This window comes from Bacillus rossius, chromosome 14, assembly GCF_032445375.1.
Source record: "Bacillus rossius redtenbacheri isolate Brsri chromosome 14, Brsri_v3, whole genome shotgun sequence".
NCBI classification, from domain to species: domain Eukaryota; kingdom Metazoa; phylum Arthropoda; class Insecta; order Phasmatodea; family Bacillidae; genus Bacillus; species Bacillus rossius.
The window spans coordinates 6,003,959-6,028,463 of NC_086341.1; the positions used below are offsets into that span (position 1 = coordinate 6,003,959).

General features: G+C 36.0%; 2 protein-coding genes across 2 annotated transcripts in view; one reads left to right on the forward strand and one right to left on the reverse strand.

The window, feature by feature from the left end:
• The first annotated feature begins 3,553 nt into the window (after positions 1 to 3,553).
• LOC134539081 (thioredoxin reductase-like selenoprotein T homolog CG3887) lies at positions 3,554 to 13,168 on the forward strand. Its single transcript, XM_063380810.1, has 4 exons — positions 3,554 to 3,858; positions 4,777 to 4,906; positions 6,783 to 6,978; positions 9,930 to 13,168. Exons 1-4 carry the CDS (start codon positions 3,692 to 3,694, stop codon positions 10,052 to 10,054), a joined length of 618 nt encoding a protein of 205 aa, XP_063236880.1. The 5' UTR covers positions 3,554 to 3,691; the 3' UTR covers positions 10,055 to 13,168.
• Positions 13,169 to 16,060: 2,892 nt separating this feature from the next.
• The window catches only part of LOC134539088 (collagen alpha-1(IV) chain-like), a 192,764-nt gene continuing 184,319 nt past the window's right edge, over positions 16,061 to 24,505 (reverse strand). Inside the window, exons 31-34 of the mRNA XM_063380819.1 lie at positions 23,100 to 23,285; positions 22,518 to 22,695; positions 18,052 to 18,166; positions 16,061 to 17,414 (exon numbers count right to left, since the gene is read on the reverse strand). Of these exons, the coding sequence (XP_063236889.1) occupies positions 17,100 to 17,414; positions 18,052 to 18,166; positions 22,518 to 22,695; positions 23,100 to 23,285 (794 nt within the window). The 3' untranslated portion in view covers positions 16,061 to 17,099. The remainder of the gene's footprint in view (positions 17,415 to 18,051; positions 18,167 to 22,517; positions 22,696 to 23,099; positions 23,286 to 24,505) is intronic.

Below are 24,505 nucleotides of genomic sequence, written 5' to 3' on the forward strand. Positions count from 1 at the left end.
GAATCCTGATTTTTTTTAGACTTGGTCATTGCCAGTGATGGACCGTGGACATTTGAGTACGACCCAGAGACGAAGCGCCAGAGTGCTGATATGGTACACTCCAGCATCCCCGAAACCAAAGGAGACTAGGATCAGCAAATCCAAAGTGAAAACAATATTGATTTTTTTTTTTTCGGTGTCGAGGGTGTGATCCACAAAGAGTTTCTACCTCAAGGACAGAACATTAACACTGCCTTCTATGTGGATGTTCTGGAAAGATTGAGGAAAAGCTGTCATCCACATGCGATAAAAAATTGCCGCTACCTGGGTGTTGCATCATGACAATGCGCTCAGCCACGTGCAGTAGCGGATCCAGTGGGGGGTCTAAGGGGCTCAAGCCCCCTCCAAAAGCATCTGGGTCCACTATTGTTTTAGTGTTTGCCTTGATAAAGCCTAGCCTCAGCTGGGTCAAGCCCCTCCCAAACCAAAATCCAGGATCCGCCACTGGCCACGTGTGTCTGCGTGTATACATACTAGAGTCAAGATTATATGGTGAGTTGCTATAAAACCAAATAACACCAAAAAGCAGGTCATACATCATATAACACCAAAGTTCAAGTTAATACACCACAAATCACCAAAGTTCAAGTTAATACACCACAAATCACCCAAATGCAATTAATATTAAATACAATAAAAGTAATTTATTTAGTCTGAAGTTTTATCATGTTTTATGCACAAAAATAACCTGTTAAATGTTTACTTTTATTGTAAAAGTGCATCATATGTCAGTCAAAATGACGCCTATTTTAGAGAAATTAGTAAGTACCTTGGAACATTTACATGTCATATTTGTTTTAATAAACAAATTTCATAAAATATAAAACCAATAACACGGAAATCCGTTTTAAAATAAATAAAATCGGCCTGAAATAAAACCATAAAGTCTTTTTCTCTATATGATACGCCCAATGAAATAAACAGTTATTTTCTGTACGATAGTGGGTGACTAAACAGAAAACATTGTTGCTAGGAGTAAATGAATTACATTAGTGAGTATTCATGTTTGTGTAATGTTTTCATTGGTGCACAATTTTTGAAGTAAAATTGTGATATAATGTTATTGTGACCGATTAAAATGTATTTACAGCTTGTCCGCAAATTGGTAGGCATAAAATAAATGGGTGGCAGGAAATGCCTAAACAACCAACACTTGTAAAGGAACATGTCCGGAAACTAAAACCTGCAAAGTAACCTCCATTAGCATAGTGTCCTGGTGGCTACAACAGCAGGAGAATCTGGCAGGTGAACACCTATTATATACTGGCCACATGGTGATGTCATGCCCTGAGACAAGTTTCAACTCTACATGCGGACTAGCTCGCAAGCTTTGCAATTGAAGCTATTTGGTGCCCTCATCAACATCAAAATAAATCGTCAGAACATAAAATAATCGTATATCGACAACTTTCTAGACCAGTTTATGGGATACCCTGGTCTGCAACTAAGCTGATTCCGTGCCGTTAGTGTTTTAACTGTTATAATTTTATTTTTTGTATTGTTTAACATCGTGTGTATAGTGTGTTAATAAAAAAATTTCAACCAGACGCTCGTGTGTACTTTATCCGCTCACCCATGTGTGTACTTGTCCCAGGACTGAGATGTTTGAAACACCTAGAGCCCACTGACGACCATCGACCACTTGTAAGTAATAGTGTGCCTGGCTCTCAGAATGGGCAAGTACTTGTGTTGTGTAAGGACGGGGGAATTCAGTCACGCACCCACACGGGCTAGGTTCCTATGCCCTTTTTCACGAGGCAGTGCCCATGCTTTTAATGAACAAACAACTTTAATTGTTTCCCAGCAACCCATCATGTCAAACTTTCACACAGTGCTTTTATACCAGGCTGTTGCTTGAGAGTTTACTTTACTGGGTAACTCTACACTAAGCCTGGCTCACCACCTGCTCCCCACTAAACATTTGGACACCACTGCACAAAGATCACTTGTCCTCTTAGGCAGTGGCCTCCGAAGCCTGCAAAATTGAAATTACTGCACTTGTAAGTTAGCAGTATTTTGTTTCTGGACATAATGACGTGTCACTTCATTACCCTCAATATCCTTGGAGGCTCACCATTACCCTCAATATCCTTGGAGGCTCAACATCAGTGCATTCTAGGGTATTTTGTGCAATGCAGCGAACAGTTCCTGCTATGACTTTGTGTTTAGTTATATAAGTGCGGTCTCGAGCAACATGCATTCAGTCTTTCTGGCCATAAACCATCAAGGCATTCAGCATCATCATTGTTCGCATGTATAAAATCTGTTGTAAATATTTTGTATATGTAGATAGAAGAACTGTGTCGGACAGTATTATGCGCATATAGTATGTTTTAATGCTGAATAAATCTAATGCCTAACTGCCGCAAACGTCCTTAGTGATAGGCGTCTCGGAGGCTACATAGCCAGGGTTAGGCTTCAGCACGAGTATACAAAATAGATCCTTTCGCCAAATATGTTGAACCCTGTCCCCTCGAGTTCCTTTTTGTTCTGCCAACTATGAGCTGGTGCACCGTCACCTTTTCCCTCAAACTGGTTGGTGCCCTATCCCCCCAATTTTCCCATCATTCCAGGGGGGAAAAAAGTTGCTCGTTTGGGCATTTACTTCCATCTATTAAATATATATGCCGACCAATTCGCAGACTGAGTGTAGATAGCAATGTTCAGATATATGTGGGTGGAATAATATAAATATGTGTATTTAGGATGGCGATTTTATTTAAAATATTGATTACCTATTTTTATTTTACATTTCCCTCTGTCACTTAAATACTCATTAGCGAAAAATAATGGAGGTAAACTGAACAATTCTGTGTGTATTGTCTAACGACTAAGTTTGGCGCTGTATTGCCCCCATTAAATTACCTCTCGTACTTTTATCAAATAAGCTAGACAAATACCTAATACTAATCGGATTTCAAATTCTTTCTCATAGGCAAACCATGATGTAGTGTGCATTTAGTTGTAAATTATGCTATATGTTGCATTTAGATCTTTTGCGACCCTTTAACCAGCTTTACTTATTTAGTAGTTTTACTTGTAAATACTCATGGGTGCTGCATTAAAATCTGACATGACTACTACCTGATATGTGAGTACCCCCGATCGTTTTCCTGTCCCAGTGTGTCCAGAGTGTCTAGCCTAGCTAAGGGTCAGTGAGAGTTCAGGATAGACTTCATAGCTTCATTCTCCAGAGCGGGTGACGTCTCTTGGTAAGCCACATAAGCCGAAAGGTTCACGACTCCCTTTCCTGTGGGAGGGTTATCTTTGTCAAATAAAGATAGCAGTCAGTTACATGGCGTACTTTAGTACTAACACAAATTTTTTCGTTTGAAGTTGTTGGTGGATTCAGAGCCTAAGTATAAAAAATTAAGGTATTTCCCAGTTGTGTACAATATATTAATAATTATAAGTGGAATTAATTTTGCTATATAAATAGGAAAATTTTACTGAAGTATTTTATTTGAACTGCTCGAGGGAGATTATTTTTGTTGCATTTTGTCATCCTGTTTGTAATCACTTTTCAATTGTTTGCGTGTTCAGCATGTTTATTAAATAATACTAATCTTTTACAATGAGGAAACATTAAGACTGGTTGTTACTCTTGCTGCAAAACTTTTTAAGTAACTAGAATTTACGAACTCATTTTGAAATGGCAGATACGAGTAAAATAGTGTACCTAGTGATATTTTTCGTGTTTTCTTTTTTGACACTGAAAGACTTATTTCCGAGTGATGCAGACACTAGTACCAAAGAGATACCTGAAACTAAAGTTGGTTTAGGTAAATTTTTGGGACCAACCATAAAGTTTCGATATTGGTGAGTAGCATCTTTTTGGTTATTTTAATGATTGTAATGAATTGCATGTAAAAACTAAAAAAAAAAGAATAACCTATAAGGAAACTAGATAAAAGTTGAAAGGAAATTTAAAACATTTACCCAATACTGTATTTTTGAGTGTATAATAATGATGTAATATTGTTGCATGCCTAGCTTTCAAAGAAGGGTTTTCAATCTTAACTTTATTCTTTAAAAGTTAATTGTGGTGAGGGCGATGAAGTTAAAGATAAAAAAATTTTTTTTTAATTTAATTATATATATCAATAACTTATTTACATGTTTATAATAGATGCAACATCAATTATCTTTTATTTGAAAGTAATTCATAAGTAGCAAGTTTTCAAGAACCAGTCATAAAAAAAAACACTTTTACTGTAATAAAAATATTTTATCAGCAATTTGACCTGATTTAGTTGCTAACCTAACTTATCAAACATTCCACTTACATAAATCACCACTTCTGGGAAATAAGTTTAATAACAACAACTTAAGTGAAAGGTTATCAAAACTTTTCACTTGAGATATTATTTGCCTAATTTCCCAGAAGCAACAACTCTACACATTTTTTGTTTGTATTTGTTTTATGAAATGCTAAGCATTTTATCAGTTGTGTAATTCTAACACCAAATTAAGAGACAATAATATATTCTTGTTAAATTCAGTTAAATATTTAACATTCTTAAACAAAACTGCAATTTCTCAGGCATTGTTTGAAAAGCAATTAAGTGAATATGTGTACGCTTTCATTTGTGCCTAATTATTCGTGGCGATATCTTTGGAGTGTCTGTATGTGCGTAAATTTAAAAGAAGGTAGTGACCTTGGCATGTTAGCTGTGTGTCGTAGATTTACTTTGCAGTTAATAAAGTATGTGATTTTTTTTTTTTTTTCACATTCAGCTACTCATGTGGCTACCAGAAAGCATTCCAGGAATACACCACCATCATCAACCAGAAGTACCCGGAGGTGATTGTTGAAGGAGAGAACTACAACCCTCCGGGATACAACACTTACCTGGCAAAGTTGGTGGTGAGTGACGCAACATTTTTTATACGTGCTTTAAACATTTAGCACAATGTACACGTAGCCGCAAAACACCTGATACTTTGTTCAGTACAGAAAAAAAAACTGCTAATATTTCTTGTACTATGTGACAGTAAATTAATGTTGTGGAACTACTGATCAAAGCAGAATAAAAATTTTACTGGCAGATAGTTATATTTAGGTACAGTTTTACCAACTTTCTGAAATTTACCTGTTTTGATGCGAGAGTTTTCACATTTTTGGAGATACCTAATTTTTTGGTAAAATTTCCATATTATGAATCCAAGTTTATTCCTTCATCCTGTATACATTGATGGTATATGATGCTGTTTTTAGTATGGCAAATGACCCTGGCCAAACAAACACTTGTAATATAACAAGGAATTATGTCCATAAATTTAATATGAATTTAAAAAAAAATTCAACAGGGCATGACATAATTTGTTTGATTTGTGATATTGAGTTTTTGTCTGGCCAGGATCTTTTTACGTACTAAATTAAACAGCAAGGATCATGTAACACAGGATCAGTATATACAGGATCATGTCATCAGGATCAAGAGATAAACTCCGAAACATTATAAAAAAAAATTATAATTTTTTTCCCTGGGGCTGCATTCAATCGTCCATGTGGCAAAAGAAACCAGGGTTGGAAAAAAACAGTTTTCTTATATATAAAAAAAATAATCAAACAATGTTTTTTTTTGTTTGAACCAATGTGTTTTTTTTTATTACGATAGTTATCTTTGTTTTCACCATGTTCACATTAAAGTCATACAACATTCTGCTTTCTGCCACTCATGTTGAAACAGAAAGGTTATAACATCAAAAGAACTGAAGTCCAGCAAATCTGAACATCTGACTGGGACTTGACCACAGAAAGAGTAGGTATTTCCCCACAGGAGGAGGAGGATTGTCCGTAGATTGGGTGTTTCCCACAGAATGGGGATTTACAGTACTGTTCGGGAGTTCCCACAGAATAGGATTTAACCATTTTTTTTTTTTAAATATTAGAGGGTTATTTAGCTGGACATGAATTACAGCGTATTCAGATAATTTAAATGATAAGATCTTGATTAGTGTATAATTTTTTGTTCCTGTAAATCACAAACATTAATGACCAAAATTTGGTATTAGATTGAAATTAGTACTTATGTCTACTTCAGGTACAATCAAGAGAAAAAAATGAGATTATTTTTAGATTAATAAGCAATTATAATATATTAGACCTAATAGTAACAAGCTTAACCAATTAGTAAATTATTTTAGTAGCACTTGCAGTCAACTCAATTAACTGTGTATCTTTTGTTTGTTGGCATTCTAAAATTACTATTATTCTAAATTCACTAATTTTCTGTAATATTTGAATTTATTAATTTTTTTTTGTTTTGTGTCTTTTGTCTGTGGTGTCACTTGTGTATTGTGTTTTTTTTTTCATACCATGCACACCCCTGTAATCTCTTTTCAGAGTGTTGGTGTGCATGTCACAATTTATAAATAAATAAAATTAAATAAACCCTTTGAGGCACACAGAAATATATTAAAAATAAATTAGAATCTATTGTGTAACTTTTTAAGGAAAAATTAAAAACAGCCAATGTTGCTTGTTCTTGTTAGGATCACCAGATAGCAGCACAAGGCTTACTCACGCGAGGTATTTCGGCGATAACACTGGAACATTGCAAATAGTAACATATGTATAAAGTGGTATCGTAGAAATACCACTATAAAACAAAGGGTTAAAAAATTTTTTAAAAATTTATTTATTTTTGATGAAACCCACTTGTGAACCGTTGTGGCCTGTGAAGCCGACCCTGGCCCCCCGTGGAGAGATGAACGCGGATGTGCGTGCGTGCTTGCAGGGCGTGTTCAAGATGGCGTTCATCGCGTGCATCCTGTGCGGGGTGAACGTCTTCCAGCGCGCCGGCCTGAACGTGCAGTCGTGGTGGCCGTGGCTGGCGGAGAACAAGATCTACGCCTGCATGATGACCTTCTTCCTCTGCAACCTGCTGGAGGGCAACCTCGTCACCACGGGCGCCTTCGAGATCTCCTTCAACGGTCAGTCAACTGCTACTAGTTCAGACAATATTTGGAGTGAAACATTTTTGCTGAGGGTGCTAAGGGGTCGTCCATTAATCACGTAATGATTTTTTTAGCAAATGTTTAACCCCCCTCCCCCCTAGTGATTTGTGGTGAGGTTTTAGACTACCTCCCCCCCTCCCCTCCCGCCTTCCCAATAAATCACGTGTATTTTTTTTGGTACAAAATATTTTTTAAAAATTTCAGAATACTATCTTTAAATATAGGTATAATCTAATTTAATTCTGGAAAATTAAGCGCAGCATGTATATTCGGCGCCAAAATCACAGTCTTGCTGGCGACTGGCAAGCCGAGCCGGGCGGGGATATTGTTGCCTGGCTATGGCGAGTCAAGGTCATGCGTCGCTTTTCGGTTTAGTAGAAATCGCGCGAAAAAATAAATACACGTGATATCTCTCTACACCCCCCTCCCCCCTTGTGATATTTCGTGATTTTTTCCGACCCCCCCCCCCCCACCCCCCTTTCGAGCCTCAAGTGATTAATGGATGATCCCTAAGGAGGTAGCGACAGGGCAGAGGTTGAAATGCCATAGCGTACTTGCTCACTCGCACTTTTGTATATGTATTTTTTGGTATGCAATATCAGCCAAAGAGAATTATATTTCCTGTACCTAATAATTAGAGACCTGCAAAATTCGCGGATTAATTGATTTACCTCTAGGATAGACTCCACAGTCCTTTAAATACTCGCGGAAATGACACCTGTTCATTTGGCCGCTGACGCGTGAGACGTCTCGACTAGGCTGTCCGTGATTCGGCGCTTTCTTGGTTTAGTTTCTCCCGTTGGCTCACAGTTCCCTGGATAAAATGTGGGCCAATCGCAGAAGCGGTACGAAGGTGTGGTTGTTTCGATGCTAGCCTATCGCCAAATGAATCTGCGAATTTTGCATGTCTCTACTAATGATATAATAAGCTAGAAGTTTCACTTTTGCCTTTTGTGGACTCCATGCACACATTTTTTTAAAAATGTTATTATTTGTTGACTTTTCTGAGACCATAAAATAGTGTATACTGACAGTATTATTACAGTTGCAATCATTCTGAACCAAAAAAAAAATTTCTAAGTACTAATCACTATTTCACTGGAGAAACTATTTGTAGCAGTCGGTTAATAGTAATAACAAGGCATTCTATCATATTATGTACTTTCCCCAAAAAAAACCAACATATTTGTATTAAATGATATTAAAAAATTTAATGACAAAAAGTGGTTGAAACCAAAATGGAATTTTTCAATTATGTCTCCTTAGAAGTAAAATTGGAATCTTGTCGGATGATGCTCTGGATGAAACACTAAATGGAAATGTATTTATGAAATTCTCATTCTGAAATTTCCTGTACAAAATACAATGCTTGTGGTGCATTATAAAGTTGTTTCTAAAAATGTTGCGCTCCATGTCATGTATCTGCACACCAAAACAAGGATGGTGCTAATGGCATAAATAGTACATTGGAAAGAGAGAATAAATGTCAATTAAAATACACGCTGCAAACGAGACATGGTTTGGAACAACGTTTTAATATTTAATATCTTTTGTTTCTCTTGGGTACTAACCCTTAGGATGCCAGACTTAACTAACATACAAGTATATGTTCTGTTGCTGGACTTAATGTCTTATTGAACAGGTAATAGGTAAAAGCTGGCCACATTATTTTACCTGTATGTTTTCGTTATTGACCACCGCAGTAAGATTTGGTTGAAACTTTGCAGTTTCACACATTCAGTTGTGAAACTGTTGTCTGTCAGAGGGATATGGTAATGCAGGCCGCTACAAATCTCGGGAAGTTTAGTTTTCCGTTCATTTAGGTTAATTACCGCACTCGACAAGTGGACAAGGAAACAACAGTTCGACGCCAGTGCAGGTTCCACTGTTGCCTAGATGTAAGTGTGCAGTGTTGCCAAGCGTTTGGGGCACACGGGCGCTGCATTCGCGATGAGTGAGCCTGTCACGGGGAATACTGACGAGCGATATGTACGAAGTACTTTATTTATATGCAAACTCATGTTGTGCTGCACACTACAGATAAAATATACTAATTTAAATATTCTTGGACCTAGTTATTTCTGTACAAGATTTTGTAATTTGCTGATGTTTTCATAACTACTGTATACAGTAGAACCTTGTTATAACATTCTTTATTGAACAAAAGGAAAAAAAAAATTTACAAGCGGGAAATATCAATAATGTACTCTTGTCATTTTTTGAACTTTTTACCAATGGACTTTTCAAGCTATGTGAACAAATCTAATGTTAAACCCACTGATGGGTGCACTCGATGCTCGAATTAACTTAAAACAAGCCAACAACTTTTCAGCTTCGTTGTCCTTCCAGATTCTATTTTATTGGACGTAACAGACACGAGGCCACATTGATGTAAAAACTTGTCTCCCAGTTTGTGACAATGACGTTTAGAGTGGCTTTGCAGCTTGAACGTGTTTTTTTTTTGAATTCCTATCTATGAATGAAATAAATTCAACTCTTATCAGTGCCAGCAATATAAAACGCTTTTTCTTTCGCCTTCAAGGAATAGTTGGGAAATAAAAATATTGTAGGGCTACGTAGGTACGTCTTAAAAAACACCAGAATGGTAAAGAATTGAAGGATTTTTTTTCTTCCTTCGAAACAAGGGTGCCAACAGACATGTAACTGCGAACGTCAACGCGCAGCGCCAGTGTTCCGGCACGGCTACAGCTACAGCAGTGGCGGATCCAGGATTTTGGTTTCGGGGAGGGGCTTGACCCAGCTGAGGCTAGGCTTTATCAAGGCAAACACTAAAACAATAGTGGCCCCAGATGCTTTCGGAGGGGGCTCGAGCCCCTTAGCCCCCCCCTCCCCCCTTCTGGATCCGCTACTGAGCTGCCGTGTGGTGGCGTGGAGCCAGGGGACCCAGGGAGGCGTGTGGCTTGCAGATATGCCCGTGTGGTCGAAGCTGGAGACGGGGCGGATACCGCAGCCCACGGAGCTGTTCCAGATCATGGACAGCCACCTTCAGTTCCGGGGCAAGGAGGACTTGAAGCCGGGCTTCGCCAAGTAGTCCCCGCCCCGAGATGTCCTACCAGTTAGTCCTTCGAAAAATGTAATCTATTATTTAAAAAAAAAAATATACATACATATATTTTTATTGGAATACATTCAACCTTTTATAAAGGTAACCGTATTTTATATTGACCGTTAATTACAGAACTAGGTATAATTTTCTGGTGTGCGTCATATCATGTTGTGCTATGTTTATATGTTTACTAGTCACGTATGTTATCACGGTAGTAATTATTCGTATGTTCTCTGGACTGTGGTGTTGTGTTATTGTATTTTCCTGTTACACAAAATCCTTTGTTCAACAAAATTTAGACAAAATTTTTTAGTGTTTTAGTTACTGTGTTGTTGAAGAAATGCTCAGTTTAGCGTGACATTTCCAAACGTCATAATATAAAATTTACGATATATATTATATATATCATTTTTTTTTGTTTTGCTTGTGCATAGTTTATTTCAAACGTAGCTAACTCATTAAAGTAGCCAGTCGTCAAACAATATGCTGAGCTCTGGATGTTAACATCTCATTTAAATAAATAAGAGTTTAAAAAAAATAAAAAACACGCTTTTATAGAAAATCCAACTAAAAAATAGAAAATAAATTTTAATAAATTTAATTTAATTATAGTGTAAAATAAAAAAAAATGTATTTTATTTAAAAAAAACTGTGGGGTGCATGGTGTCAATAGTTATAATTATTTTACTGACAGATATGAGTAGAAGGATTATCATTTTGATAATAATATTTAAAAAAGCACCCCACGCTGTTTTTAAATAAAATACATTTTTATTTTATTTTACACTATATTTAAATTAAATTAATTAAAATTTATTTTCTATTTTTTAGTTTGATTTTCTGTAAAAGCGTGTTTTTTTTAGTTTTTTTAAACTCTTATTTATTTTTTACTTTTTAGTTTTGTTTATTTATAAAAACATGTTTTTTTAATTTTTTTAACTGTTTTTTTTTCTAATCTACTATTAATTCCGTGATAACTATAAGTACCTAACTGTAATTATTTTAAAATTATTAATGTGTACAGCTGTATTGATAGTCAAATCTCGATTTTAGAAGCCATTCAAAAATTTTAACGTTATCAACATATACAGTGAGACTTAATGGTATAAGGTTATTGACGAACAAGTGATATCGCCCAGTCTTACATACTGTACGAAATTACTGCTGTGAAGCAGGAAAGGATGGGAGTTACGGATTAATTATTACATGAAGCGTTCCACATTTACGTAACAGGAATTTTGGGAAGGATAAGGATTGAGAAAGGATGAGGAAAGGACCTTCTCAATGAGAGTGTAAAGAATATGTGAGAAAAATTTGAATAGCCCGGACTGGGATTCGAACCCAGAGCCTTCCGATGACATGTCGGCTGCTCTACCATCGGGCGCTCGATTTACGATAAATATGATACAAAGCACCCCACGCTTTTTTCACAATAATACTAGTATTTTTCATTCATTATTGTTTTAAGCTTATTTTAAAAATTATTTCCTCAATTTATTCCAGGTAAAAATCCTTAAACTGTAAGTTTTGCTCTCTATCCAAATATGTTTTTGATATATCATCTTCAAACTTATCCATATTTTCCGTTTTTGATGTCTTTTATGTAATGAGTTACTGACCTTGGCATAGTTTGGAGTATTTGTAACTGCTTGGTGTAGATTTGCAGGTTGGTGTTCGAGTGGAATATCAAAAACCTGCCCATCAGGTGTAGCTATTGAGGTTATGCATATGGTGTTTGATTTCCCATCTGCTGTTGGTTTCACAGCAAAATCAAACTTCAATTTTTCCATGTTTCGTGAAATATTTGCATAAAATGTTGTTTTATAATAATGTTTCACTCTTGGTTAATTACTAAAATGAAACAAAGACGTAATTGTGTTTCTCTATTTAACGAAAGAAACAACATTTAAAGCCCTTATTTCAGGTTTTTTCCTTCATATTTTTACAAATATAGATAATATTCTCTTCAAGAAAGAATATTGTTCACAATAATCATAACCCACTCTCACTTTTCATTTAATTAAATGTCACAATATTTAATAGCTTGTTTATATCGTGCCAAAGACAAACTGAAAGAAAAAAAGTTCGCACATGAGCGAAATTGTTTTCTTTACAAATACGTCTTTGCTTCATTTTACCAATTATATAAATTGACAAAAATCTTATTTTGCAAATTGATTAATGGAATAATATTATCAAATTAGTGTATTGTCATCGGTCCTCGATAAATCTACAAAGTTTGAATGAAATCTGGCCGTTTAAAGTGGGTCAAAATCGAACCCAAAGGAGTCGGTTACAAACATACAAGTGAAGCTAATATAAAGCATGTAAAAACTGTTAAAGATTTATTAAAAGTATCTGTTTACAAACAGGATTTTATTGCACTTTCATATGATATTATTTTTTTTACACATGTAATTATTGAGACAGCAATAAAGACTAAAATTGATGTGTCTTGCGTATTCAAGTACAAAAAATTTGGTATGCAGTTTTTGAATGTAGGATAAGAAAGTGCAAGGACCTTTTTCCTTAGTATGATACCGCAATATTTTAGGGTCACCACTTTGTGTCATACATAGAAGCGCATCACTGGCGAAAAGACCGCTCGCCATATCGGTGCCTAGATTATATGGTGAATTTCCATACAACCGAATAGCATGCTAAAACACTTTATAACAGCGAAATGCAAGTTAATACACCATATACCATATAGCATCAAAATGCACATTATATCATGGAATTAAGTAGAATTTAACCAAAACTTAATGAAAATCATAAAATAAAAAGTATTTTTTTATATTCGAAACTAAAGGAATGTCTTTTCTGGACAATAAATTCTATCAAAGGGCATGGATCGAAAAATTATTAAAATTTTTTTTTAGTACATTTTTCATTGAATTACCATAAATGCTTGCTAATGTATTTTTATTGTTTTGAATGTATTTGTTTTTGACCAATTTATTACAGATTATTTTAATCATAAAAATGCAGCATATGAATATTACCACTGTTTTGGTGGAGTAAGTATTAACAAAAAAAAAAAAAGCTTTTGTAGAAATAAATACAATAACACGAAAATCCTCAGTTATAAAAATAAAATTGGACCAAAAGTAAAACCATAGAATCTTGTCTCTACTAGTGTGTTGAGACGAGGCGTTCCCGTGAACTCAGGCCACTTGCAACAGCAGCAAATGACTGTCACAGAATTTGCGTTGAAGAGCTCAGTAAGTGTAGGAATTGATACAAAAAATTTTTTTTTTTACTTATCACTGTGCATCACCAATAACTAGCTGATGGTACTGACGACGTGACCTTATGTATCGAAAAAATTCTTTGTGCATACCTAACTGTTCATTGCAGAGTTATATTATTTTGTGAAATTTCCTGTGATCTTGCTTGCTCATTTTTGAATATAAGTTTATTGAATTGTAAGAATTCATGTACAGTTAAACTCTTTAAGAGAACCGCACACAACAAAATTTCCTGCATAACAAATTAAAAAAAAATTAGCACTGGTGTTGCAGTTATAATATTTCTCTGTTGTTAAGTTTAAATTTTTGTTCCTTGAGAAAATTATTAACAGGGATTTTCTGTTCCAGTGAAGTTTTCATACAGTGGAAGTCTTATAAAACCCTTAATGTACTTGTTATTTTGATTTGGATGCTGCTCATGTATCCATGATAAAGGTTTCTTAACATGCCTTCTGGACTGAACCCATGTTTTGCTGTACAGAGTTTTGTTTTTTGTTTTTATGGCATTTTTATGTTTATAAATTATTCACGTGCAAAAAATTGGTGAACGTGAAGGGTTCGGATCGCAGTATTTCCCTCACGTACAGGAGATGCCATTTACCAATTCCTGAGGCTGTGCCCCAGTTGGTTTGGGATTCGGTGGCGTACCTACCTTCTGCTAGCTACGTAGTGAGCAAGCTTGTGATTGGATTGTCTCTTGCCGGATGTGCAAGGCAAGTCACGTAAACAAAGTTTGATTGTGATTAAAAATTGTTTTGTATCTAAAATCAAATACATTAGTTCCCACAATTACCCATTAACTCTTTAAGATTTCTTCTAACCATAAATTTGTAAAAATTAAGAAACTGCTTTTTTTTAAAATAATGTAATGTATTTACATGAGATATAAATATAATAAACATATATATATATATTTGTTTTCAACCTAAATGCATTCATTATTAAAATTGCCCCAAAAATAATGTGGCAATGTAAGGAGGCGGGGTTCTGATAGTTCGTATTTTGGTATTTGTACACTCCGATGTTAAGAAAATGCCTGAAGTTTGAAAAATATGCATGAAATTTTGTTGAACTCACTTAAGTTACGTAAGAGTTAAGCTAGTTGGAACATGACGTGGGCTAGAAATTGAATACAAAATATCACAGTTAAGAGATTGGTACATTAAAAACATTTACAATCAAGGTTTGCAACTAATTTAAGTATGTAACAGTTTAATACTGTTAGAATGTGATAGTCATATTTATTTTGCATCCCCATAAAATGGGCTGCTAAATGCCAAGCAGATAATTGTTCAACATTGATTAAATATTCCATGTTGTGATGTAAACTATCATAATTTATTTTAATATTATTTGTTGCTGTGGTGTTGGCACTGTTGGAAACTACTAGGTATGTTTGTGATCTTTATTTTATTAGATAATGTATGTTATTATGTTATATAAATGTTAAAAATGTTTAAATTTTTTAATAAATTTATAACTTTTAAAAGCTGTATTAGTAAATTCCTGCAACCATCTTACATGTAATGATTAAGGTAGAAACTGAAACTAAACTTTGTGTGAAGACTTTTTCTTGCACAGAAGTCCTTTTTTAAGCACGTGTTGGCCTACAGAAAGAAAGGGTAGAACATGTAAAGAATATAAAAATGTTTCATTGATGTCTTAATACATTAATAACAATTAATTCAAGGACTCTCAAATGGGGATTGACATCATCTTTCATATCTTTCATGCTTTCAGTTTTTACATCATACAATTTTTAATATTTGTTATTTTAAAAGGTATAATGTTCAAAGTTGTATTTTAATTAGAAGGTGACGTGTATTCCAAATTGTCTTAAATTTGGGGGGTATTCAGTCGGAGGCTGTCTTAAGGGCTCTGCATACCTTGGCACACATACGGTGTGCAGAGTTTCATAAAAAAAAAAAAAAACAAAAAAAAAACAACACAAATTTTAAAATTTACTAAAGATATGTGAGTGGTGTCTGTTTACGTAAAGATTTAAGAATGCGCTAAGGCGAATGAGTAGTTCTGTTTTCATATTTCACTTTTAGGAGAGTGAAAAGGACTAAAACTAGTGATGGATCAAATCCCAATTATCTCGAATCCAAATCTTGAATTTGAATCCCAGTACCTCGAATACACCCTTCAAATCGAATCTAGGACTGAAGGGTTAAAATAAAATAATATACAAGAAATTAAAAATATTAATTATAGTTTGGAAACATTTAACTCTTTAAATGTTTGTTTAACAAACTAAGTTTCCAGAATCAATACATATTGTATTTCATTTGTATATTACGTACATGTTAAAAGTACAATATTTTGGGGAATAATAACATCATAGGTATGAAGAAAAAATCAACCTAACAAACTTGAGAGGTAATCAGTGTGGAATTTTTTAATTTACTTTAGTTTCCCCAATAATTTTTTTTGTGTCTTTTTCCTCAAATGTTAAATTTATGTGTATGTATTGATTTTGGAAACTTAGTTTGTAAAACAAACATTTAAAGGGTTGAATGTTTACAAACTATAGTTAATATTTTTAATTTCTTGTATATTATTTTATTTTTGACCCTTGCAATGTAACAATACATAAAAACTTTTATCCTTAAAAATTTTTTTTTTGTTCAGTTAAATGTATAAGATGTTTTGAATGAAATCTTTTTTATAGATGAGCAAATATTACTTTTTAAACACATATTGTACATGTTTACATTTTAAGTCAATCATCTAGTAATTTAGTAATTAGAAACGTTTAATGATTTGTTTTATTTTAGCTAAAAATTTACAAATTTTTTTTACAGCTATTAAAAGTACAATTTTATTACACACATAAAATTTAATGCAAAAATTATATCAGGACAAAAAAAAATGATCTGTAGTAAGTAATTGACACAATGTAAATGAAGTGATTAAAAGAATTACACTTTACTCTAGTGTTGTTACATAAGTGTTTTACTTTGTAGCATGAAATGGAGTGAGACATGAGTACAAATAATGAGATATGATGGCAGTGTCTTGGCAGTGGAAATATGATAAAAAGTAAAGAGATAACAAAATATGACATTTCTCTAATGCTCAAATGTGCATTTAATATTGCACTTTGGCCAACTAAAGTAGCACCATGTTTTATTCAGTGTGTAACAAACACATTTCAATGTAACATAATTACAGCATAGGTTAGTTTCGTTTATACAAACATTTTCTTTTGAAAATTAATAAAAAAACCTTTTAGTGATAAGGAATACTATACTTTTTTTTGTTATGCATAAGCTTTCCAATTTTTTTTGTAGAAATTGCAACAAAAAAAAACAGCAATTGAGATAGCTTAAAAATATACCACCTGACATGTGTACTTTTATAAACACACACATACAAAATGTAACACTTCATATATAAAAGTTGTGATTGGTACAGGAATTCAAAATTGTTCATGTCTGACACACAACACTGACTGACAGCAATTGGTGACACTACAGCTGCATCGCTGTAAGATTTGCAAAATGCTTCGAAAGTTGTTTCAGCAGCTCTTCATGAATCAAGAAATTATATTCCTGTATTCACCGAAGAAGGGAAATGTCTATACAATTGAAACATTTGTGCCGTCTAATGTAATGAAAAGTATTTCACAGTTACCTTAAAAAAATTAACAATTTTTTTTTTTATAATTTTCGAAGACTGTGAGCGAAGTCTCGTTCGGGAAATTTTGCAGCATTTTCACTTTGTACAAAAAATAAGTTAATCCCTGTATCAAAATGGCCTGCTGTTCGGGGGCGCTAGCCGTTGCGACGGCGGTCGTACGCGGGCCGGCGCCGCACGGGCGCCGCGCCCAGCGTCACGCGCTTGCGCCGCATGCACACGCTGCAGCGGCTGACGCGCGACGTCTGCTGGGCCTTGAGCGTCTGCTGGCGCGGCCGGCGGAACATCTCTCCGTCGGCGATGGTGGCCAGCCAGTAGGAGAAGGCGCTGGTGTAGTAGTTGCAGCGGCCCAGGCCGTGGCACTCGATGAAGGGCGTGGCGCGGAACTCCTCCAAGCACGACCCCGGGGACACCAGCGACTGGCCGCTGCCCTCCGCCCCTGCGTCCGTGTGCTGCAACGCACCCGCGCCACATGGCGTTTGCAGACAGTCGGAAACAACTTATACCAGTGATCAGAGACGCTCTTCTTACATGTTATTCACAATGTCTTCTAATGCCATGCAAGAACCATGTATACTTCACAATATAACTTAAATAAATGCATTTTTTTTTATATCAAAGGCCAGATCATTCTCAGGGTGGGGGAACCAACACAAACCAGCTTAAAAATAAAGTTCTCAACGGCAGCTACATTACAACTTTTGGTTATTGAAATTTAGGTGAGTCATGTCTTTCACTTTGTTTTACAAACATTTTCCACCGCCAAATATATCTCCGCAGTATTCTGAGAGCTGACCTCGTGTCATATAAGCTGTTTCGCGTTATATGCTAAAAAATTTGGCTCACACATGAGTTTTAATTGTGACCTTGAACAAACACACTACAGCGCTTACAGTCGATACCATTAAAATTTATAACTGGGGCTTTCTTTTATGGACATGATGTATTTTCATCATTAAAGGACTCGAGACAAGGGTTTTTTCAGGTACACTGCAATTTCATTCAACTGCACGGACACTTCTCCTGAACGGCGAGAGAGAGAGCAGTTGCTGGGTAGTGATGCTGGATGACGGCGTAGCGGCCACTCACCATGATGAAGCTGTACCCGGACCAGAGCGTCTCCCAGTCCGTGGGGCACTCGGGGATCTCGTCGGTCTGGCTGTGCACGGTGATCACGCTGGTCGGAGCCTCACACACCGCGCACCTGTGCACACACAGCTCCAGCTAACTGACAAGCAGAGGTGCACGGCAAATTTAAAAATCTTAATTTGTAATAATGAAATGTAAAATTTATCATTTATAATAACTCTGAGGAGGGCAAACCACACAAGTAATACACAGAGACCTGCAAAATTCGCGGATTCGTTCGGTGATAGGCTGGAATTCGAACACATATATACCTCTTGGATAATTTTGCTGTTGGCTTAACTGTTCATCTGGACGAATCTCTTACCAGTTATAAACCCACGACCAAAGAAGGATCGAATCGCAGACGAACCAGCTGAGACGACTTACAGGTCGGCAGCCGATGAACTTGCGTTATTTGCCCGAGTGTACAGGGGTACGTGCGGTCTATCCTGAAGGCCATCGAAACCGCGAATTTTGCAGGTCTCTAGTAATACACAATAATTACACAAGCTATGCATCATGTCCATCGCTACCCAGTCGTGGCTGCCTGCAATAAGACCAAGGATTGGCAGTCGGGGCCAACTAAGTGGTCCGCCAAGCGCGGTAAACACTCTGACCTCGCAGAAGGTCGTGGCAGCGAGTGTGCGCAGGAGGGGAGAGTTGTCGAGACTACCAGCGGAGTCTGAGCTCGTCCAACGACAGTCTCGGAGCTGAACCTTCTTGGTGCCCGGGTAAGAATCCAGGTCCTCATCCTTAAATCCAGGAGGCACGTCAGTCAAATTGAGTCCAGACTTAAAGACGCAATAAACCTATATTGCCTGGTTGATTTACATGAAAAACTGGCTGGCATCGCATTTCTGTGTGACAGGTAACGTGTTTTATAGTAAATTAATTGGCAAACCTCTTGTCAGCTTATGACTGCATGGTAGAATGAATAGAAAGACTAGCAATAAAAGCCATTTATAGAAGCAAGTGTTTGAATTAATAAAATGAGTAATTTAATGCTAATAAACCACCTCGTCTACATTTATAACTTCCAGGTCAGATGCTAATTTAGGCAGTCTGTTGAGCACTTAGATAACACCTCTCCCATGATTCTGACTCCCTGGTAGAATGAGAATGAAATGGCTGTAATAAAGACCAAGTTTTTGACAAGTGCTGCCATCTGCTGGTGCAGTAATGTACCACTACTAAATACCTCTTCCCCAGGTTATAACACCCTGGTAGAACGATGGAAAAAATGGCTGAATTAAAGGAAGTTTTTTTGACAAGTGCTGCCATCTATTGGATCAGTAATGTACCACTACTAAATACCTCTTCCCCAGGTTATAACTCCCTGGTAGAACGAAGGAAAAAATGGCTGAATTAAAGGCAGAGTTTTTGACAAGTGCTGCCATCTGTTGGTGTAGTAATGTACCACTACTAAATACCTCTTCCCCAGGTTATAACTCCCTGGTAGAACGATGGAAAAAATGGCTGAATTAAAGGAAGTTTTTTTGACAAGTGCTGCCATCTATTGGATCAGTAATGTACCACTACTAAATACCTCTTCCCCAGGTTATAACTCCCTGGTAGAACGAAGGAAAAAATGGCTGAATTAAAGGCAGAGTTTTTGACAAGTGCTGCCATCTGTTGGTGTAGTAATGTACCACTACTAAATACCTCTTCCCCAGGTTATAACTCCCTGGTAGAACGAAGGAAAAAATGGCTGAATTAAAGGCAGAGTTTTTGACAAGTGCTGCCATCTGTTGGTGTAGTAATGTACCACTACTAAATACCTCTTCCCCAGGTTATAACTCCCTGGTAGAACGAAGGAAAAAATGGCTGAATTAAAGGCAGAGTTTTTGACAAGTGCTGCCATCTGTTGGTGTAGTAATGTACCACTACTAAATACCTCTTCCCCAGGTTATAACTCCCTGGTAGAACGAAGGAAAAAATGGCTGTAATAAAGGCAGAGTTTTTGACAAGTGCTGCCATCTGTTGAAGCCGTTTGTACTACGAAATACCTTTGTTATAAGTGCTTACTTATTACAATTTATTTATTTACTTGTTTAATTTATAAGGTGGATTGCATTGTTATATTTGACAGTAATAAATGCACTTCCAACTGTCTAAAATATGCTAAATTCTGTAGGTGCCACAATAGCATGGCAAAAAAATTAAAAATGGGTAAAAGAATAAAATCCATTTTTACAACTACACTTTTTATGTGTAACCATTCATTGATGAATGCTACAATGAATCTCACTGGGACATAAATTATAGATATGATTAATTTCTACATGAAAATTGACCTAAATTTAAAAGTGACAACAAAGGAACAGAGATCATACAACTTCTAACAATGAAACCTACTTAACTTCAAACTTTAATTTTTGTGTATCGTTTATTTCGTAACTGATTCTGTGAAAGATGTTAAAATTGTTAATTTTCTGGGGGGTGGGAGTGGTATTTTTGTGTACTATTGTCTCAATAAACACAGTTTAATATTTTTTATGTCACTAACTTAAACTAATGTACCATTTAACATAAGTTACTTAAACTTTTATAGCATTTTAAATGTGAACTATAGGTAAATTTAAAATCTTGAAATTTTGCAATGTTGTTCAGCAAATCAGCAGTCATCAAATAGAATGAGATGAACTCAAAAATACCATTGGGTGGGAAAAGGAATTTGGGGATGGTTTTTAGAAATCACATGTAGACAGTGACATTTTGTTTTGTTTTGAATAAGTGTAGAAAATTTCATCAAGCTTGGAATAAAACTGTATATTTGTATAAAAAAAAACATGCATATATATCTAAACATGCAAACAAACAAGCATAAACTCTTCTATATATCCATATATACCCCATCAACCACTTTGGTTATGTTTAAAAAAAATTTATTATAAGCAAAAAATAAATGTTTTATGACTACCTAGTGTAAAATAATGAAACCAACAGTCTTAGCTATGCAGTTAAAGTCTAACACCTGGGAATTCTGACAAACAACAAGTAATAAAATAATTTTCGTAAACTATATTATTAAATTTTTCTTTTGTCTTATGTTATTTTAGTCTATGGCCATAACTTACAAAAAAGCAAACATTGGTCCCATCGTGAAAACAAGCGTTGAAAATGGTGTGAAAATTTGCTGGTGTTATCACATGTGTTTTGTTACAAATAAGATATCATATAGCATTTTGTCGTCAATAAATGTGTTTATTGCAGTTATACGTGGCTATGTTATTTAGACGATCTTCCATAATCTCTAACAATGGTGTTGCTATGACGATTCTTCTATTTCAATAGTATGATGACCTACCTGGCTTGGTAGATTTTTGATTGTTTAAAATTTTTTTCAGGGGTTTAAAATTAAAAAATTATACTTTTCAGAACTTTCTACCTACTGTGAAAATTTAGAGTTTTTAGCTTCTCTGTAAGAGGGTTGGAATTTGTATGGATGAGGGAGTGAGTCAGTCAGGGGGTTAAATTATTTTTTAAATGCATTTTTTTTTTTCGTTTGTGAGACGCTCCGTGTTTTTCCGCAGCCAATCCACATGACTGTCGCAATACTCAAATATTTAAAATAAAAAAAAAACAAAAAAAAACTGTCACTTTTACATTCCTTGCCTTCACTTCGAAGAACTTCAAAACTGTTCACGCATGGCTCTCTTCCTTGTGAATTGTAGGCTCCCATATCTGGATAGGCACATCTGTATGTGATGTGTGGTCTAGTTTGCAAGATAGCATATGACGTTTTCAACAAAATATCACCAACTTTGTGTATATGAATGGTTCCATTGAAATTTTTTTCAGTTGCTTTATATTTACCACATAATTATCTGAGCCTAGAAAAAAATTTATCAATTGGCAACGTTTCATTAACATTTTTATGGGAAAATTTGAAACATAATCTCGTACCACACAAATTAATGGCAGACAATACAAGTTCAATAATGTGCGTACGGCTTTTATTTAAGCATTGTTGCCATTTCTTGGTGTGTTTGAAGTGATAAAATGGATTGAGAATTATTTTCATAGCAAGATGATACAAGTAGGCATTGTCTCTGTTGGGCTAACAAAGGAGTTAACACAAATATTCAAGGTTTTTTCATGTTTTTTTTTTCCTTGTGAATTTGATAAAAAACAAGGAACATAAGATTTCATAGTTTTTTTTTTCTGTTTTCTGTCTTTTTTTTTCTTGCGATCATGAAAATTGTTTGGCCCTATACATACATATATGAGCCATTAGAAGGTAAAGAAAAAAAAAATGTTTTATTTGGTTCAGGCTGTATGAAAACGTTGATAAAATTTTATTTGTGCTTTTCTGTGAAGAACTGTACGGTAAACTACAGGAAAATGTTCTGGGGAATCCGGGAGAAGGTGAATGCAACCTTCCGAAAGCTGTGTCGGACGGAGCGGGAAGTGTAAGGACGCGAGACCTGGAGATGTAGTCCTTGATCTCGTAGGCGGGGATGGGCGTCATGGCCATGGGCATGGGCTTGGGCGTGCTCAGCCAGTAGCTGTAGTCGTTGCGGCTGGCGTAGTCGCACACGCTGTTCAGGTTGCAGAACAGGAACGGCATGGTGCTGAACTTCTGCAGGCAGCTGCCGGGGGCCCCTGCGCAAGACAACAGCACCGTTCACACCGGAGGCGGACGGGATCCCCCGGAACACTGAGACCATTCCCCCGAGTTTCGGGGAAAATAACTTTTCTCCCCGGGATGATACCTCGTGAACACCAATTTTTTTTTTAAATCACAAAAACCTCCGGCCGGCAAACTCTTTTTTTTTTTATGTTATGAAAAAACATCATATGCTTACATTTTCTTCACCGTCCACATCACGTATTGACCAGACAAAGCACAAATATAGCTTTAAAAAACATAAAGTCAACACTCGTTGCTGTTAACTGAAATCAAGTACCCAACGTGATCAAACACATTGCCAGTAGCTGCCCTCGTGAAGTTGGTATCGGAACGTGCACGGTCAGTGACCTCGAGGGAGGGGGAAGGGGGCACGCACCCAGGTCCTGGCCGTGGGCCTTGGCGTTGCCCACGAAGTGCAGCAGGGAGTAGCCGGTCCACAGCGGCACAGTGTTGCCCGGGCAGGCGGGCTCCACCTCCGCCTGCGAGTGGCGCGTGAAGAAGAAGCCCCGGTTGGGCGGCGGGGGGCCGACTCCCCCGGAGGCCCCCGGCGGTCCCGGGAAGCCTGCGGCACACGCAACAACCGCTCTTGTGGCACAACACTTCGCACAGCAGCGCTCACCAGGTGTGCATATGTGCGCGTGATCCAGTGGTACATGTTTCATTTTAATGAAGGTTATAGAAGTGTACATGTAGACCTAACTTTTTTAAGAGTTTTTTGAAATCATAAATGTAATTTAATAGCTTATTTATTAGTTTTGTACGAACAGTGGATTTATTTTAATATTTTGTGAACCATCTCACAAAAATAAACAAAGCTTGCGTAACGTCTTTCGATATTCGGGTTCGGATTTGAAATTCAACAATCTGAAATAAGGATTCTGGTATGGATTTGGATCTGGGAAAAAAACTGGATTCGCCCCGTCCCTAGTTGTATTGACATGCTTCGCGGTGTTGGCTTGGTTTTATCGCAATTATAGTGTGCACACAAATTTAATAAAATTTCCCAGACTTTTCCATGATCCAACCTTCAAATTTTCCTGATTATTTTTTTTATAATGGACTTTTTTTTTTTTGCGATTTTCCGAAATAATTAACCTTTCCCATAGCTGGCCTAGAATTATATACCAAAATTGAAAATTAAAACAGAACCTTTCATACATAATTTGATGTGTATTACTGTGCACTAAAACACCGTCTGGAAGAAAAAAAATTTCAATATGGGTGTAGACGAACTAGAGCATCTCACAATTACTATTCACTGGGGTATTTCCTTAACTTTTTCAGAATTTAAAGTTAATTCTCTGACTTTTCCTGACCAAATCCAAAATTCTTGACTTACCAGAATGTTTACTCCTGGCGAGTCACTGTATACAGTGGAATCTCATTAATACAAACATTTTTAATACCAAACTCTCATTAATACAAAGTGTTATCACAGTTTCTAGAAATTACATTGGTGTTATAGTGTTAAGTAAGCTGTTTTTGTACTTATGTGGTGAAGAATGGTTGGTGCAGTTATCGCAGGATAATGTAAAGAAACAATTCAAAGTTTCAACTAAAATAATATTTGTGCCATTGCTTTGGTTCCAAAATGATGTTAGTACATAGTATGTATTTTTGTAGGTAATTTATGAATCCTTTCAAGTGTGATACAGGTGCAGCCATCCTAAAATGGAAATCTACAATCACTAAAAACAATACATTTAATATGATATAAACTTGTGTGCAAGTACGTATTAATTTTATTTGAATTTCATCTAGAAATTAAATAATAATTGTGAT

Coding starts and splice junctions, on each gene's coding strand:
- LOC134539081 (XM_063380810.1), top strand. CDS start 3,692: ATGGCAGATACGAGTAAAATAGTGTACCTAGTGATATTTTTCGTGTTT. Junction 3,859..4,776: donor ACCATAAAGTTTCGATATTG/GTGAGTAGCATC, acceptor TTTCACATTCAG/CTACTCATGTGGCTACCAGA. Junction 4,907..6,782: donor CTTACCTGGCAAAGTTGGTG/GTGAGTGACGCA, acceptor GCGTGCTTGCAG/GGCGTGTTCAAGATGGCGTT.